Raw genomic sequence first — 14,863 nt, 5'->3', positions numbered from 1 at the left:
CTAGAATTAATAGCTTGTGCTACCATGCCTGGCTGGTTTTTTTTTTTTTTCTTTTCTTTTATATACTGTCTGGCTTAAAACTGCATATGTAGCACAGGATAACCTAGAACCTCTGACCCTCCTGTTCCCAGCTCCCAAATGCTGGGTCACAGGCATGTGCCACGCCACCACGTCTGGTTTATGAAGTGCTGGAAAAGGAACCCGGGGCCTTGTGCATAGTAAACAAGCGGCTGAGCCACATCCAAAGTCCAGTCAGTCAGTTCTGATTTTTTAAGACTCAGCTGGGGGCCGATGAGGGTTTAACAGTTAAAGGAACGTGCTACCAAGCTGATGAGCTGTGTTCTATACCTGGGAGCCAATGATGGAAAGAGAGAATTAACTGAGAAGCAGTGAACAACCGCAAAAGAATGGAACTCCACAATTTCTCCAGTCCTACAACTGTATGATAACACTAGATAGCTTCTTGATGTGTGTGGGGGGGGAGTCCGAGCTTAGGTGAGTGCTTGCCTAGTGTGCAGGACGCGCTTGTTCTAATCACTAGCATCACACAAACTGCCATGACGGTGTGCTCTGGTAAGGAGGATCGGGAGTTTAAGGCCATCCATCCTCTGTCACATATAAGTGTGAGGCCAGCCTGAGCTACACGGGACTCTGTTACACGTAGCATAGGGCATGGTGGCACATGCCTTTAATCCAAGCACATGGGGGCATATCTCTGTGAGATGGAGCCCAGGATGTTTTACATGGCAAGTTCCAGGCCCATCCTGGTTACCATAGTGAGAACCCATCTCAAAACAAAACAAAAATTTTCAATCCACAAAGTAAATGACTGAATAAACACATCCCAGCCTAGTCTTACCTCTTGACTTCAAATTCAGTCCAAACCCATCACCTTCCCTCCTCACCCAACACAGGCTCATCCCGGTACCTTGCCAGGTGTTGAACCTTCCAGCACTTTGCAGAACAGTTAGAAATAACTTCTTATCATTTATAAGTTACACAGTTTGTGACACTCTCTTATGGCTGTGAAAACAGCTTCTGAATCAGGAGAAGGTGATGGTGGTCCCATTCCTGCCCCACTCTGAAGAGAACTGAAGAGAAAAATGAGGTCTTGGGGAACGGGTGAAACGGCCCCAGTAAAAGCTCCCACAGCTGCACCGATGGCCTCCGCCTCTAGAGGGCAGCACAGCATAGGTAGCTGTGCCTCAACATACCAGTGCGCAACATCCTCCCACACTCTCTCCTAAGGGCAGCCCTCCAGAAGATACTTCCTCCTGCCATCACTCAATGGACCCTAGCTTACCATCCCACCACCTCCCCCAGATGCCCTGACACAAAATCTCAGTGGCAGCTTTGACTTTTCCTCTATTAAGCAGTCCTGAACATTCTTCATCCTGAATGTCAGAGGATTTGAGCAGCTGCTTCCTTTACCATCCCAGCTGCTGCTGACCTGACATTCTGTCATCTGAGCTGCTCTCGTGTGTGTGTGTGTGTGTGTGTGTGTGTGTGTGTGTGTGTGTGTGTGTGTGTGTGTGTGTGTGTGTGTGTGTGTGAATGTATGCTTCAAAACACACAATACCACTCTGGGGAGACAGCTCTGTTGGTATCCTGAGTTTTATCCCCAGAACTCATGTTAAGAGACAAATAAAACGCCTTTATTTTACTATAAGATGGTTAGTGGGTAAAAGCACATCCTGCCAAGCTACCTGAGTTCGATCCCCAGGACCCACCTGGTGGACGGTGAAGAGCCAACTCCCACAAGTTGCCCTCCGACATTCACTCTCCATTATAAATGCACAAGCATATAAACATATAAAAATGCTTTCACACACACAAACACACACGCATGCATGCACTCACACATATCTGGATAAATAAATAAACAAATAAAATTATAAAAGAATTCAAAAGTCAGGCATTGTGCAATCACTTGGAATCACAGTGCCAGGGAGATTGAGACAGGTGGATTCCTAAGGGAGATGGCAAAATGCCCACCTGACCAGTGAAAAACCTGTCTCAGAAAATGTATGGTGCTGGAAGGATGGCACCCAAGGCTGCCCTTCCCCTCCATACATATGTGTAGAACATACATGCACAAAGATAAAAAATATAGACACCCATATCCAGAAAAAGCAGCAAGCAGCGTACTGAGTCCTCTCTACACCGCTGCTTCCTAACAAGGTAAGAATTTTAAAGCTGGAAGAGATTAACTTGGCTGAGGGGCCACAACTCTGCAGAGCAGCGAGAGGCGAGACTTCACTTCAGCATGCTGGCTGGAGGTCACACCCATGACCCACAAGTCCCCAGGGCTTCCTTCTCTGCTGATTTCTAAACCGCTGTGACCCTCACAATGACTTTGAGATGGATTTTCTAAACCAGTCTCCTAAGCAATTGCATTGCCTCTTCTTGCAGGGACAGAACAAAAAGTCCCTGGAGTTTGCAGCAAACCCCAGAACTTACCTAATGGCTTACTTACCCAGATTAGGAACTGCTGCAACACACTTCCTAGGTACAAGGAGGTACCACCTACCCAGGGCCAGAGCCAGAGCCAAGGGAAGGAAGCTGCTCTTAAAAGGCCAGGTATATAGGCAGCCAAGATGGAGAGTTTCCCCTGTTCCCAGTGGAGCTAAACCTGGAAAGTAGTAATAAAAGAATAGGCTAGGAGAAATCCCATCACTCTGGAAATGGGCACGCACAAGGACTCTGAAAGCCCATGTAGCTTGCTCAAGGTCACACACTAGTTAAGGAGCAGAGCAAGAAGCAAAAGAGGGGCTGGGTTCAGTCGCTGGTAGGGTGCCTGTCTAACTTGTACCAGGTCCTGTATTCAGCCTCTAACACTGGGAAGACAAACAAACAAACAAAAACCCTGTGTCACCTTTGATTTGGGAGGACCCACTCCAGCAGTCCAATAGGTTGTCCTGTTTCTCAAACACTTCTCAACTTAGTCTTCAGCTTCCAGGTTCACTACACATCAAAACCCACTCTCCAGCCACAGGCAAGGTCTCGTCTCAAAGCATAAGTCAAATTATGTCACACATGAGCTTCAAATCGCACAAAGTGTTTATTATTAGGATAGGGTCCACCTCTGTAGCCCATGGAGACCTGGAACTTGTCTGGGTTGATCCCAACCCTACTGTATCTGCCTGTCTCCCCAAGGCTAGGGTTACAGGGGTATATGAGCAGCCCAAGCACTCCCATTCTCTTACAATGGAATAGGGCTCAGGGATACAGCTCAGCAGTAGAGGGCTTACCTGGCATGCCAGAAGCCCTGGATTCCATACAAACAGTGCTTTTAAAAAGAGGGAAGGGAGGGAGGGAGGGAAGGAGGAAAGGAGGGAGAGAGAAAGGAGAGAGGGAGGGAGGGGGAGGGAAGGAGGGAGGGAGAGAGGAAGGGAAGAAGAAAGGGAGGGAGGAAGGAAGAGAAGGAGGGAGGAAGGGAAGGAGGGAGAGAGAGGAGAGAGGGAGGGAGAGAAGGAGGGAGGGAGAGAAGGAGGGAGGGAAGGAGGGAGAGAGGAAGGGAAGAAGAAAGGGAGGGAGGAAGGAAGAGAAGGAGGGAGGAAGGGAAGGAGGGAGAGAGAGGAGGGAGGCAGGGAGAGAGGCAGGGAGGGAGGGAGGGAGGGAGGGAAGGAGGAAGGGAGGAAGGGAGAGAGGGAGGATAACTATTTATTTATTTTTTTGTTTTTTGTTTTTCGAGACAGGGAATTATTTATTTAATGCCAGTACTGAGAAGCAAGAGACAGAAGGATCAGGAGTTCAAGGTCTTCATCAGCTACATAACAAATTTGAGGACAGCCTAAGCTAATGAGACTCCGGAAAGAGAGAGGAGAAGGGAGGAGAGAGGAATGGGGAAAAGAAGGGGAGGAGTTAGGAGTGTGCCTAGTGGAAGACTGGAAGGGCACTTGCTGCGCATGTGAGCTTTGGAACTAGAGAAATGGCTTAGCAATTCAGAACACTTGCTGTTTTTGCAGAGGACCAGGGTTCAATTCCTAATGCCCACATGGTGTCCAGGGGGATCTGTTGCCATCTTCTGACTTTCTCAGGCACTGCATGCATGTGGTGCAGACATATATGCAGGCAAAACACCCATTCTCATAAAATAATAATAATAAAAAAGACACCTTAGGTTTTGTTTCCAGCACTACAAAAACAAATTTGAAAAAAAAAAAATCAAAGGTTCAAAATCTTAGGCTGGGGATGTAGGTAGTCAGCAGACTGCTGGCTTTGAGTGCACAGTGCTCTGGGTTCAACCCAGCAGCACATAAAACATATGCGGTGACACAAGTCTGTAATTCCAACACTTGGGAGGTGGAAGGAGGAGCAGAAATTCAAAGTCATCTTCAGCTACGTGGTCAGCATGAGGCCACCCTTAGCTACATGAAGACTAGCAATAAATAAATAAATAAATAAATAAATAAATAAATAAATAAATAATTTAATTAAATTGAAAAAAGAGACAATCCAGACTTTTCCTTCCTCATTCCTGTGCTTGCTGTGACCAGAGTCCTACTCTGCTTTGTCTACTAGACCAGTCAACCTCCAGGTCTTCTGGAACCTTCCTATGATATCATACCCTAAGCACCTATTCCAAAGGCCCTCTTTGCCCTGATTTAATATCTTCAGAGACTCTGGTTGAGTTTTGTTTTGTTTTTGAAACAGCGTCTTATGTAGTGCAAGCTGTCCTGGAATTCCCTGTGTAGGTGAGGATGACCTTGAACTCCTGATGATCCGCCTCCACCAACACCGCCAGCCAACTTTCAATAAATATGCCTTAAATAAATAGACAGAAGGGCAATGGCTTCTTAACAAACTGCTGGGACAGTCAGCAGATCTCAATGTCTCCAGCTAAGGGGCTAGAGAGATGACTTGATATTGGTTAAGAATGCTTGTTGCTTTACAGAGGATCTGTGTTCAGTTTTCCCAGCTTAACAACTACCAGTAACTCCAGCTCCAGGAAATCCGACACGACTCCTCTTTTCTGGCCTCAGCATGTACTGTGCTCACACACACACACACACACACACACACACACACACACTCACACTCTCACACACACACACACATAATTAAAAATAAGGATAAATATCTAATGGCAGTGGGCTGGCTATTGTTATGTTGATGGCTAAAAGTTTAAAAATAATTGTGCTTATGAGAACTGTAAAGCACAATTGGACCTCCAAATATTAAGGGTTAAGAGCTGTTTTAAAATTGCCTGGTCTTGTACAATTTTAACAAAACGGTTGTTTATGCATGAAACTAGGTCATAAGGTTGACTGCTGCTTTTGTTTCTGTAAACAAAAGCTTGTTTTGCTTCCGACAACCTTGAGCCTGCCTGTAATCAGAATGTAACTTTATGTTCCTTGACGTTGTAAACCCCTGACTCATGTGGCGGGCTGTGTTTGGGAATCCCGAGTCCTGGGTGTAGACCTGGCACTAGTATCTGAATAAAAAAAGCCTCTAGCCTCTTTTTTGTTGAAAATTTATTAATGGCCAGACTGGTGAATCTCTGAATGACCTTAGACCCATAATAGCACCTAAGACAGTGTTTACAGCTTTGCACACATACTGTCAAGAGATATCACAGAAGTCTCACCCGAACCAATAACATTAGCCCCATTCTAAAACGTGGAAACCGAAATAAAGAAGCTAGGCAAACTTCAGTCACATGTAACAGAATCTACCCCCAGGATGCCTAAGTTTACCATGACCTGGGGTCCTCAGTCTAAAAATCACAGCAATTCTTAATAACAGCCTGAAGGCAACTGTATAAATGCAGAGGGAGGCATGTGGGTCTAGGCCTGGATCCCTTGGGTCTGTGGGAGGAGGCCGAGTCTGAACTCGTGGATCTAAGCGAGGAGGGTGAGGAGCTGAGGGAAGAGGGCTGGAGCCTGGACCCCTGAGTCTGAGGGAGGAGGCCTGTTGTCTAGACCCATAGGTTCAAGCAAGAGCTGGGGATTGGGGAGCTGGGTCCTGGCCTGGTCCCCTGATCTAAATGAGTGACAGTTCTATCTAGGTGGGAGGATATTCGAGGCTGCCCAATGGCAGCTGCTTGCATCCCGCTAGCCCCGCCCCAGAGCTGCATGCTTCTATGGGCCTTGCCATTTCTTCTTTTGCCCCTCCCCTTCCTGTTAAAGCCCCAGAAGGATCTAGAAAAGATTTCAGCCGCGTTGAGAAGATGGAAGAGCGAAAAGATAAGGCTTCGTGCAATAGGTGAGTGAGATAAAAAACCTTCCAGGAAAGAGCCTCGTGAAGAAGAGGGGACAGAGAATATTAGAGCCAGGAGTGTCTTGAACTGAAAGTATCATTTAAAAACCAAATAGACAGACCCAGGTATTATGACCTAGGAACTCTCTGGTGGACTTTGGTGGCGAACTGTTGAGCAAGATACTTCCAGATATGGAAGCAAAAGGAACAGAAGTTCAAGGCCATTCTCGGCTGCAGAGCAGAGTATGAGACGAGCCTGGCTACATGAGACCTTGTCTCAAAATAAATAAGTAAAATAATTAATTACAAAGTTAAGCCTTAGACACTTAGAGCTGGGAATTGGAACTGCGGTGTTGGATGCTGGGACGGTGCAAAGGTACAGGTAGTTGATGCACTGACCGGCCTTATTCTCTTCCTAGGGACAACCTTTCCCCGCCGTTAGCCGGGACTGAGGCATGGCCTGATCCAGCCACCCCAGCCCTGCCACCCTCACTTCTGAGCACCCTAGACCCAGCCCACCTGGGGCTCCCTGAGCAACTGGCTTCTGTCACTGTCCCCATCCGCCTGGACACTCTGTCCTACCTCCTACATAGTGCCCTCCTGGGAACCTACAACTTCCAGCAGTCCTTACCCCCTTGCTCCTGCTCTGCCCAGCCATGCCACATGGCACCAGACACAGTCAGGAGGCCTCCCAGGAGATGGGACCAGGCCCGTGGGGGCTGTGAGATTGAGCGCAGGCCTTCCCGGGGCAGGGGTAGGGGCCGGGGCCAGTCACGATGGAGCCCCGGGAGAGCCAAAGAGCAGGAGAGGAGCATGGCAAGAGGCCCTGGGGCTGGCCCCAAGGCCCAACCAGCGACACCACCATCGCAGGAGGAACAGAAGGAAGCTGGAGGGCTGGAGCCACCCCTGCCTCCAGCACCTTTGTCTGAAGACTGGGAGACAGACTACTAGGACCCCGAAGAGCACCCAGTACTTGGCCGCCCAGGCCTTCCCAGAGCTTACAGTGTTCTTAATCCTTCAGAGGTACCCTCAAGAAATATCATCTCTACAACCTCCCCGGTCTCCAAACCACAGCCTCTGAAGGCCTCCTGCAGATCACCTTGTAAAGCCTAAACTTGACTTAGCAACCCAACCCCAGCTACTACCCCAGCTTATTCTCAATGGCCCAGGCTGCCCCAACCCCATTTCCAGACCAAATCATCACCGCAAAGCCCTTCCTCTCCCCATTCCACAGTCAACCCATTTCCCCATCCTTCCCCACACCCCTCTTGACCTTCAGTTCTGACCCATGTTCATTCCTAGTTTGTTCATTTGCTGTTTTTTTCAGTACTAGTCTCCCGAATGGCAGTCAAACACTGAACTAAACTGCAATCCTCTTTTATTTTTATCTTGAGAAAGGGTCTCACCAAGTGTCCAAGCTGGCCTTGAACTTGTGATCCTCCTGTCTCAGCCTTCCCAGTCCCCTCTTCCTGGTCCTCATTTCGTATTCTCCTCATCTCATACCACCTTCATATTCACCTTCATGTTACACCATCCTCAACCCCAGCCACAGCCGCAGCCGCGTCCCAGCCCAACTCTGACAAGCCCTCCATCCTACCCCACAAGGAACCCTTTGACATGTCCAGACACCTGTATCCACCACCACCATTGCTGTCCCCTGTCCCTCGGGCTGGGAAGCCCAAGTTGAACAATAAAAGGTCTCTGCTCTATCTCTTTTGTGTGGGCCATGCTTCCCGCGAGGCTCAGGCTCCCCAGAGTGGGGACTGGAAGTAAAGCCTGCGAGATGGGGAGGGCCACAGACAAAGGCTGGTGGGGCCCCCTTGTCCCCTGTTTCAGCAAATTCCATTGAGGCCTCTGCTGCCGCTGTGTTTCTGCCTGCTGGAAGCTGCTGGGCCATGCAGCCATTGTGTGGGGAGGCTTAAGGGATTTGGGGGAACCACGAGGCAGAGATGCCAGCAACCTGGCTCGGCGGCTCAGTCTCCACAGAGGGGCTACGGCAGAAGGAGGGCTCAGAACAGACTCCGCCACTCAGGTAGGTATGAGCATGAGACCTGCAGCCCCTTACCTGAGAAGTCCAGGCTCCCAGGCCCTTCTCTCCTGGGGACTTAAATCCCTGCTCTAGTCCTTCCTCTCCAAGAGCCAAGAACTGAGGCTCATGAACATCTTCCTATCGGGAATGAAGAACCCAGATTCCCAGCCTTCTTCCCTCAGACCTGAGTCCAGTCTCCACCCCTCTTCCCCTTCCTTAGGCCCATAGGTCCATTCCCCAGCCTCCCTCTCAAACCCAGGGGTCCAGACCCTCCCTTCTCCTCTCTCAGGCCCAGGATACCCACTCATAACCTCAGCTCTCCCCTCTCCACAGATCACCATGTACAGCTTCATGGGTGGCGGCCTCTTCTGTGCCTGGGTGGGGACCATCCTGTTGGTGGTAGCCACAGCAACGGACCACTGGATGCAGTACCGGCTGTCGGGGTCTTTCGCACACCAGGGCCTGTGGCGTTATTGCCTGGGCAGCAAGTGCTTCCTGCAGACGGAGAGCATTGGTGAGCCTTGAGGCCAGGGTTTGAGTGGTGCTGAGGTCTGGCCTTCCCCCAGAGCACAGCTTCACAGCCATCTTTCCGGACATTCTAAGAGAAAGGATGGTGGCTCCGAGAGGCAGATGCACTGGCACTAGGGTATTCAACAGGAGGTGGAACGGACTTGGGATCTGTGGTTGTTTTCTAGTTGCAGGGACAGGGTGTAAGGTTTAGTGGTTAGGTTAATGGGGCGGCATTTTCCCACATAAAATTGTGTCAGATCAGCAATGAAACTGGGGTTGTCAGAACAGTATCTTACAAATATCTGCTATGACTGGGTATGGTGGCATATGCATATAATCTTAGCATTTGGGATGTGGTGACAGGAGGATTTTGAGTTTTAGGCTACATAGTTTGACCCTGTTTCAAAAAACAACAAACAAACAAATGCTATGAGCCAATAAACAGTGTTAGGAACAGGGACCACAAGAGGCTGTTGATGACCTCATGCCAGATGAAAGACTTTTTGCTATCTACTGTGTACCAGGCCATGTACCTGTAGATGGATGGATACATGGATGGATGAATAGGTGATTGGTTGACTGACTGATGATTGATTAATTGACTGATATATATAGGATATAGAGATGATGGGTAGATAAGCATAGATGATAGATAGATAGATAGATAGATAGATAGATAGATAGATAGATAGATAGATAGGGAGGAAAGATGATAGAGTGGATGGATGGATGGATGGATGGATGGATGGATGGATGGATGGATGGATGGATGGATGGACGGACGGACGGACGCATGGATGGGATAGAAATATGATGGATAAAGTTCATGAGTTCCTTTGAGCTTGGTTACCCATCATGATCTTGACCCTCCCTTGCTCATGTAACCCCTCTTCTCTCTCTTCAACTGGACTCTCAGAGCTCGGCCAGGTGTATGGTTGTGGGTCTCTGCATCTGCTTCCATGAGTTACTGGCTGAAGGCTCTATGGTGACAGAGTGTTCACCAACATTACCAGGGTAGGCCATTTTAGGCATCTTCCCCATTGTTGCTAATAATCTAATCTGGGGTCATCTTTGTGGATTCCTGGGGATTTCCCTACCACCAGGTTTCCCCCTTACCCCATAATGTCTCCTATCAAGATATCTTTTTCATTGCTCTCCCACTCCACTGTGGAACCTACATGGGACTGGACTAGACCCTCTGCATATGAGAGACAGTTGTGTAGCTGGGACTGTTTGAGGAGACCCTGGCAGTGTGATCAGGATCTATCCCTGGTGCATGAGCCAGCTTTCTGGATCCCATTACCTATGGTAGGACACCTTGCTCACCCCTGATAAATCGAGGAGGGGCTTGGTCCTGCCTCAACTGGATGTACCAGGCTTAGCTGTCCCCCCATGGGAGGTAACAGTTGTTATCCTGTTGGAGGAGGGGATGAGGGATGGGAAGGAATGGGGGGGGGGGCAGGAGGAGGGATGAGAGGGGAAATATGTGGTTGATATGTAAAACAAATTTAAAAAAGAAAAAAAAGGTAAACAAAAAAGAAATATGATGATAGAATGGATGGATAGACAGGATAGGCTGATGGTGGGAAGGGTGGATAAACGTATAAATAATGTAGAAAATGATGGATAGAATAGATAGATGGATAGATAGGAAGGATAGGACAAGCTAGATGATAGTTAGGATAGGGTGAGTGGATGGATAGATAAGTAGGAAGTATCTTAGTTACTCTTCTATTGCCATGACAAAACACCATGACCAAGGAAACTTATAGAAGAAAGAGTTGATTGGGGCTTACAGTTTCAATGTGTTAGAGTCCATGAGCATCATGATGGGGAGCATGGCAGCAGCCAGGCAGGCATGGTGCTGCAGTAGTAGCTGAGAGATGACCTCTTAATCCACAAGCAGGAGGGAGGGAGGGAAAGAAAGTGGGGGAGGGAGAGAGAGACTAGGCCTGGCATGGACTTTAGAAACCTCAGAGTACACTCCTAGTGACACACCTCCTCCCAACAAGGCCACACCTCCTAATCCTTCCCAAACAGTTCCACCAACTGGAGACCAAACATTCAAATATATGAGCCTATGGGGTTTATTCTCATTCAAATCACCAGACGTAGGTAGACAGACAGGCCAACAGACAGACAAGCAGATTGGCTGGCCGGCTGGCCAAGCATGGTAGCTTACACCTATAATTCCAGAATCAGGAGGCTGAGACAAGATGATTGCCCATCATCCAAACAAACAAAGGGTACATGAATTCTAACCCTGAAGCAACAGAGAGAGATGTAGATCCCCGAGGCTCACTGACCAGCTAACTCAGCCTACTTGGTGAACTCCAAGCCAGGGAGCAACCTCATTTCAAAAACTAAGGTGGACAACCCCTGAGGAACAACACCCAAAGTCAACCTTGGATCTCAATACACACATGCACCCACACAAACAGGCACAGACACAAGCATGTATACACACACACACACACACACACACACACACACACACACACACACTAGATGAAAGAAATGTAACATGGAGAAGTATATTACATAGTATACATAAGGTATGCATATATAATAATAATGAATTATATGCTCTAGTCTACATAATATATTCTCTATAGCATGGGAAATTAGTAATATTTAATGTTTTGTTTCACATATCCTACAGTACAGAACATAAGCTGATATATCATAATACATCATGTTACACTGCACAAGATTTTATACAGTATATTAATAATTACTGAGTTTTATTCCTGAAAACAAAAATAAGCTAAACCTACTAAGTGCTTACCTAGCCCAAGCACTTTTCATAGGTCAGCCTCCTTCCATATCCCAGGAGTGCCAGCAGGCAGTTGAGTTGTCTGTAAGGATTGGACAGAGGCAGATATGGTGGTATACACCTACAATTCAAGAACTCAGGAGACCCGGGAGGACCCACACTTCCAGGACAGCCTGGACTATGTAGCAAGAGCCTGTCTCAAAAACAGAGCAAAATGTGGTATCTCAAGCCTATAATTCTAGCACTTGGAAGGCAGAGACAGGAGAGGCAGGAATTTAAGGTCAACCTTAGCTACATCATGACTTCAAGAACAAGAAGAGTGGGTTATAAGAGACTGGGTCTCAAAACTTGTTACTAAACACCTATCATGTGCCAGATAGGTGTCAGGGGCCAGGGATGCAACAGAGAGTAAAGTAGGCAGCCGAGGTCTTTTCAGATACCACAAATATAGTTAAAGAAAAGAACAGGACTTTTTGGATGCAGGAAAGTATAATGGATGAAATGGAAAGGATCAGAAGATAGAGATTATGGTCAAGAGCATATGGGGAAACATTCACTCAATAAACATTTCACAGCAAGAACCAAGCCAGTCCCTTCCTGGAGGAGAAGTCAAGCTGGAGACAGTTAGAACCCAGAGCAGAGTGTGAGGAGAGTGCCCAGGATCAGAACAACACTCTCCAGAAGAGGTTGTGAGAGCTGGGCCTTTGGAGGATGAGCATGCTGTGTCCAAAGAAGAGCTGAGTCAGATACATGGAGAAAGACAAGGCACAGTGATCCCAGAGTGGCCCAGGAGTGACTGTGATGTGTCCCCACAGCATATTGGAATGCCACCCGGGCTTTCATGATCCTGTCTGCCCTGTGTGCCACCTCGGGCATCATCATGGGTGTCCTAGCCTTTGCACAGCAGTCCACCTTCACCCGCCTCTCCAGGCCCTTCTCTGCCGGCATCATGTTTTTTGCCTCCAGTGAGTGAGTCCACCCTTCCTTCCCCACCCCAATTTTCCAGCTCCTCAGCCCCAGTCCAACACCCACTTCCTGTCACTCCCCACTCTGCTTCCTCGCTCACCCCTAGACCCAGCTCCACTGACTTTTCTTTCTCCTTTGCTTTTAACTCTGCTTTTTAATTAGAGGCAATCACTTCCTCTCTCCCTTCTTTCCTTTCTCTCTCTTGTCCTGGTGATGAGAATAAAATCTCAGGAACTTACACACACTAGAAAGACATTCTGCTACTCTTAGCTTCTTACTGGAGGATTCTAGGCAGAGACTCTACCACTGAGTACCACTCCAGCCCCTCACTAGGGCATGATAGGCAGGGGCTCTACCACCGAATCACACTCTTAGCCCCTCACTAGGGGATTCTAGGCAGGGATTCTAATACTAACTAACACCCCATAGAACTTAAAATATATTTACACTTAAGTGTCAGTCTTTATAGATATTCAGCACAGGACCAACTAAGAAGACACATAGGGTGGATCCTGTTCGATTTCATTCCACAGGAGATGAATAGAGTGCATTAGTGGCATTTCTCATTGCTATGACCAAATACTTAACAAGAAACAACTTAATGAAGGTAGGAAGGTATGTTTGGCTCTCAGTTTGAGGGCACAGCCCATCGTGGCAAAGAAATCACGATGGCAGAAACATGAGGCAGCTGGTCATATTGCATCCACAGTTAGGAAACAGAGATGAAGCTGGTACTCAGCTCACTTTCTTATTCTTCACTCTGTCCAGGACCCCAGCTCGTGAGATACTGCTGTCCACATTCCGGGTGTATATTCCACCTTAACGAAAATGCTCTGGAGGGGCTGGCAAACTGAGTCTGTGTCCCCATAAACTCAGAGAAAGAGAGAACAGACTCATATAGATTGTCCTCTGACCTCCTTACAAGTGCTGTGGCACACACACATAAATGAAATAATAACTTATCTGGAAACACACATATGCACAGTGTGTGTATGTGTGTCCTAGGTGATTCTAAATCCAATAGAGCAGGCACTGAAGACCAACCATCACAGATGGACTCACTGACCATGACTCTGTCTAACCTCCAGCTTCCCAGGTCCCAGAGGCAGCGCTCTCAGCTGGGGTCTTAATAACCTTCTACCTTCGTCATTGCTGTGAAGAGACACCATGACCACAGCAACTGTTATAAAGGAAAACATTTCATTGGGGCTGGCTTACAGTTTCAGAGATTTAGTTCATTATCTTCATGGTAGGGAGAATGTTGGCATTCACTGTGCTGGAGAAGTATCTGAGAGCTACATACCGATCCACTGGCCAAGAGGGAAACAGTCTGGGCTTGGAATGGGCTTTTGAAACCTCAAAGCCCACCCCCAGTGACACATTTCCTCCAATAAGACCACACCTCCCAATCCTAATCCTTTCAAATAGTGCCACTCTCTGATGACTAAGCACTAAAAAATACGAGCCTATGGGAGCCCTTCTTATTCAAACCACCACAGCCTCCAGTCCCCTGGTGACGTTTCTGATGGGCACCCTAAGCCACCCGTGCATTCATACAAACTCTGGTGTGATCCAAGGAGCTCTTTAGAGTAATTGAGACACTCTCTAACTCAGAACGCTGCAAGGATTTAGTTCCCCTTCCAGAATCCAGAGAAAAGGAACTGTCAAATGCTTTACTGTGCTTCCCAGCCTTATCCTCACCCAATCCCATCCCCCACTGAACCCCCGCTGGACCCCATATCCCCTTCACTGTCACTACTGTCCCCACCCCCATCCACCTCCCCTCTTCCTGATCTCCAGGTCTCTTATCCCACTAAATCTCAGCCCATGCTCTCTCCCCAGCTCTTTTTGTCCTGTTGGCCTTGGCCATCTACACTGGAGTCACCGTCAGTTTCCTTGGCCGCCGCTTTGGGGACTGGCGCTTTTCATGGTCTTACATCCTGGGCTGGGTGGCCCTGCTCATGACCTTCTTTGCAGGTACTGAGGCAGAGGGGTGGGGAGGTTGAAATCTGGGGCGAGGCGAGCAACCTCAGAGGGTGAGTTGACAAGGTATCCTACACAGATCCAAGGATCTAAGTGGTCTGGGGACTGGTGACCCTAAGGGAGGGAGAAAATGAGAAGTCTCTTGGGATGGAAAGGTAGGCCCAAAGAGTTTTGGGTATCAACGGATTCTGCCCACACAGGAATTTTCTACATGTGTGCCTACCGGATGCATGAGTGCCGGCGCCTATCCACACCACGCTGAGCCTTGCAGAAAACCTTGCAGCTGAAAGTTACAATGAGGGCACTGAAGAAGAAGGGGAGGACCCAGGGGCTGGAAATCCTGGCTCCTGAGGGAATGAGGGGGCTCAGTCCTGGATTCTAGACAGGGGAGCCCCTGA

General features: G+C 48.2%; 2 protein-coding genes across 2 annotated transcripts; both read left to right on the top strand.

The window, feature by feature from the left end:
• The first annotated feature begins 6,127 nt into the window (after positions 1-6,127).
• On the top strand, positions 6,128-7,910 carry C1H19orf84 (chromosome 1 C19orf84 homolog). Its single transcript, XM_006986302.4, has 2 exons — positions 6,128-6,207; positions 6,621-7,910. The coding sequence occupies exons 1-2, from the start codon at positions 6,173-6,175 to the stop codon at positions 7,150-7,152; spliced, it is 567 nt and encodes a 188-aa protein (XP_006986364.1). The 5' UTR covers positions 6,128-6,172; the 3' UTR covers positions 7,153-7,910.
• A 659-nt stretch (positions 7,911-8,569) lies between these two features.
• Positions 8,570-14,727, top strand: Lim2 (lens intrinsic membrane protein 2). The gene is made up of 4 exons (XM_006986152.4): positions 8,570-8,744; positions 12,332-12,481; positions 14,325-14,459; positions 14,666-14,727. Exons 1-4 carry the CDS (start codon positions 8,570-8,572, stop codon positions 14,725-14,727), a joined length of 522 nt encoding a protein of 173 aa, XP_006986214.1.
• Positions 14,728-14,863: the final 136 nt, after the last annotated feature.

The sequence above is a fragment of the Peromyscus maniculatus genome, chromosome 1 (assembly GCF_049852395.1).
Source record: "Peromyscus maniculatus bairdii isolate BWxNUB_F1_BW_parent chromosome 1, HU_Pman_BW_mat_3.1, whole genome shotgun sequence".
NCBI lineage: Eukaryota > Metazoa > Chordata > Mammalia > Rodentia > Cricetidae > Peromyscus > Peromyscus maniculatus.
This window is presented reverse-complemented; position numbering and strand designations above follow the sequence as displayed.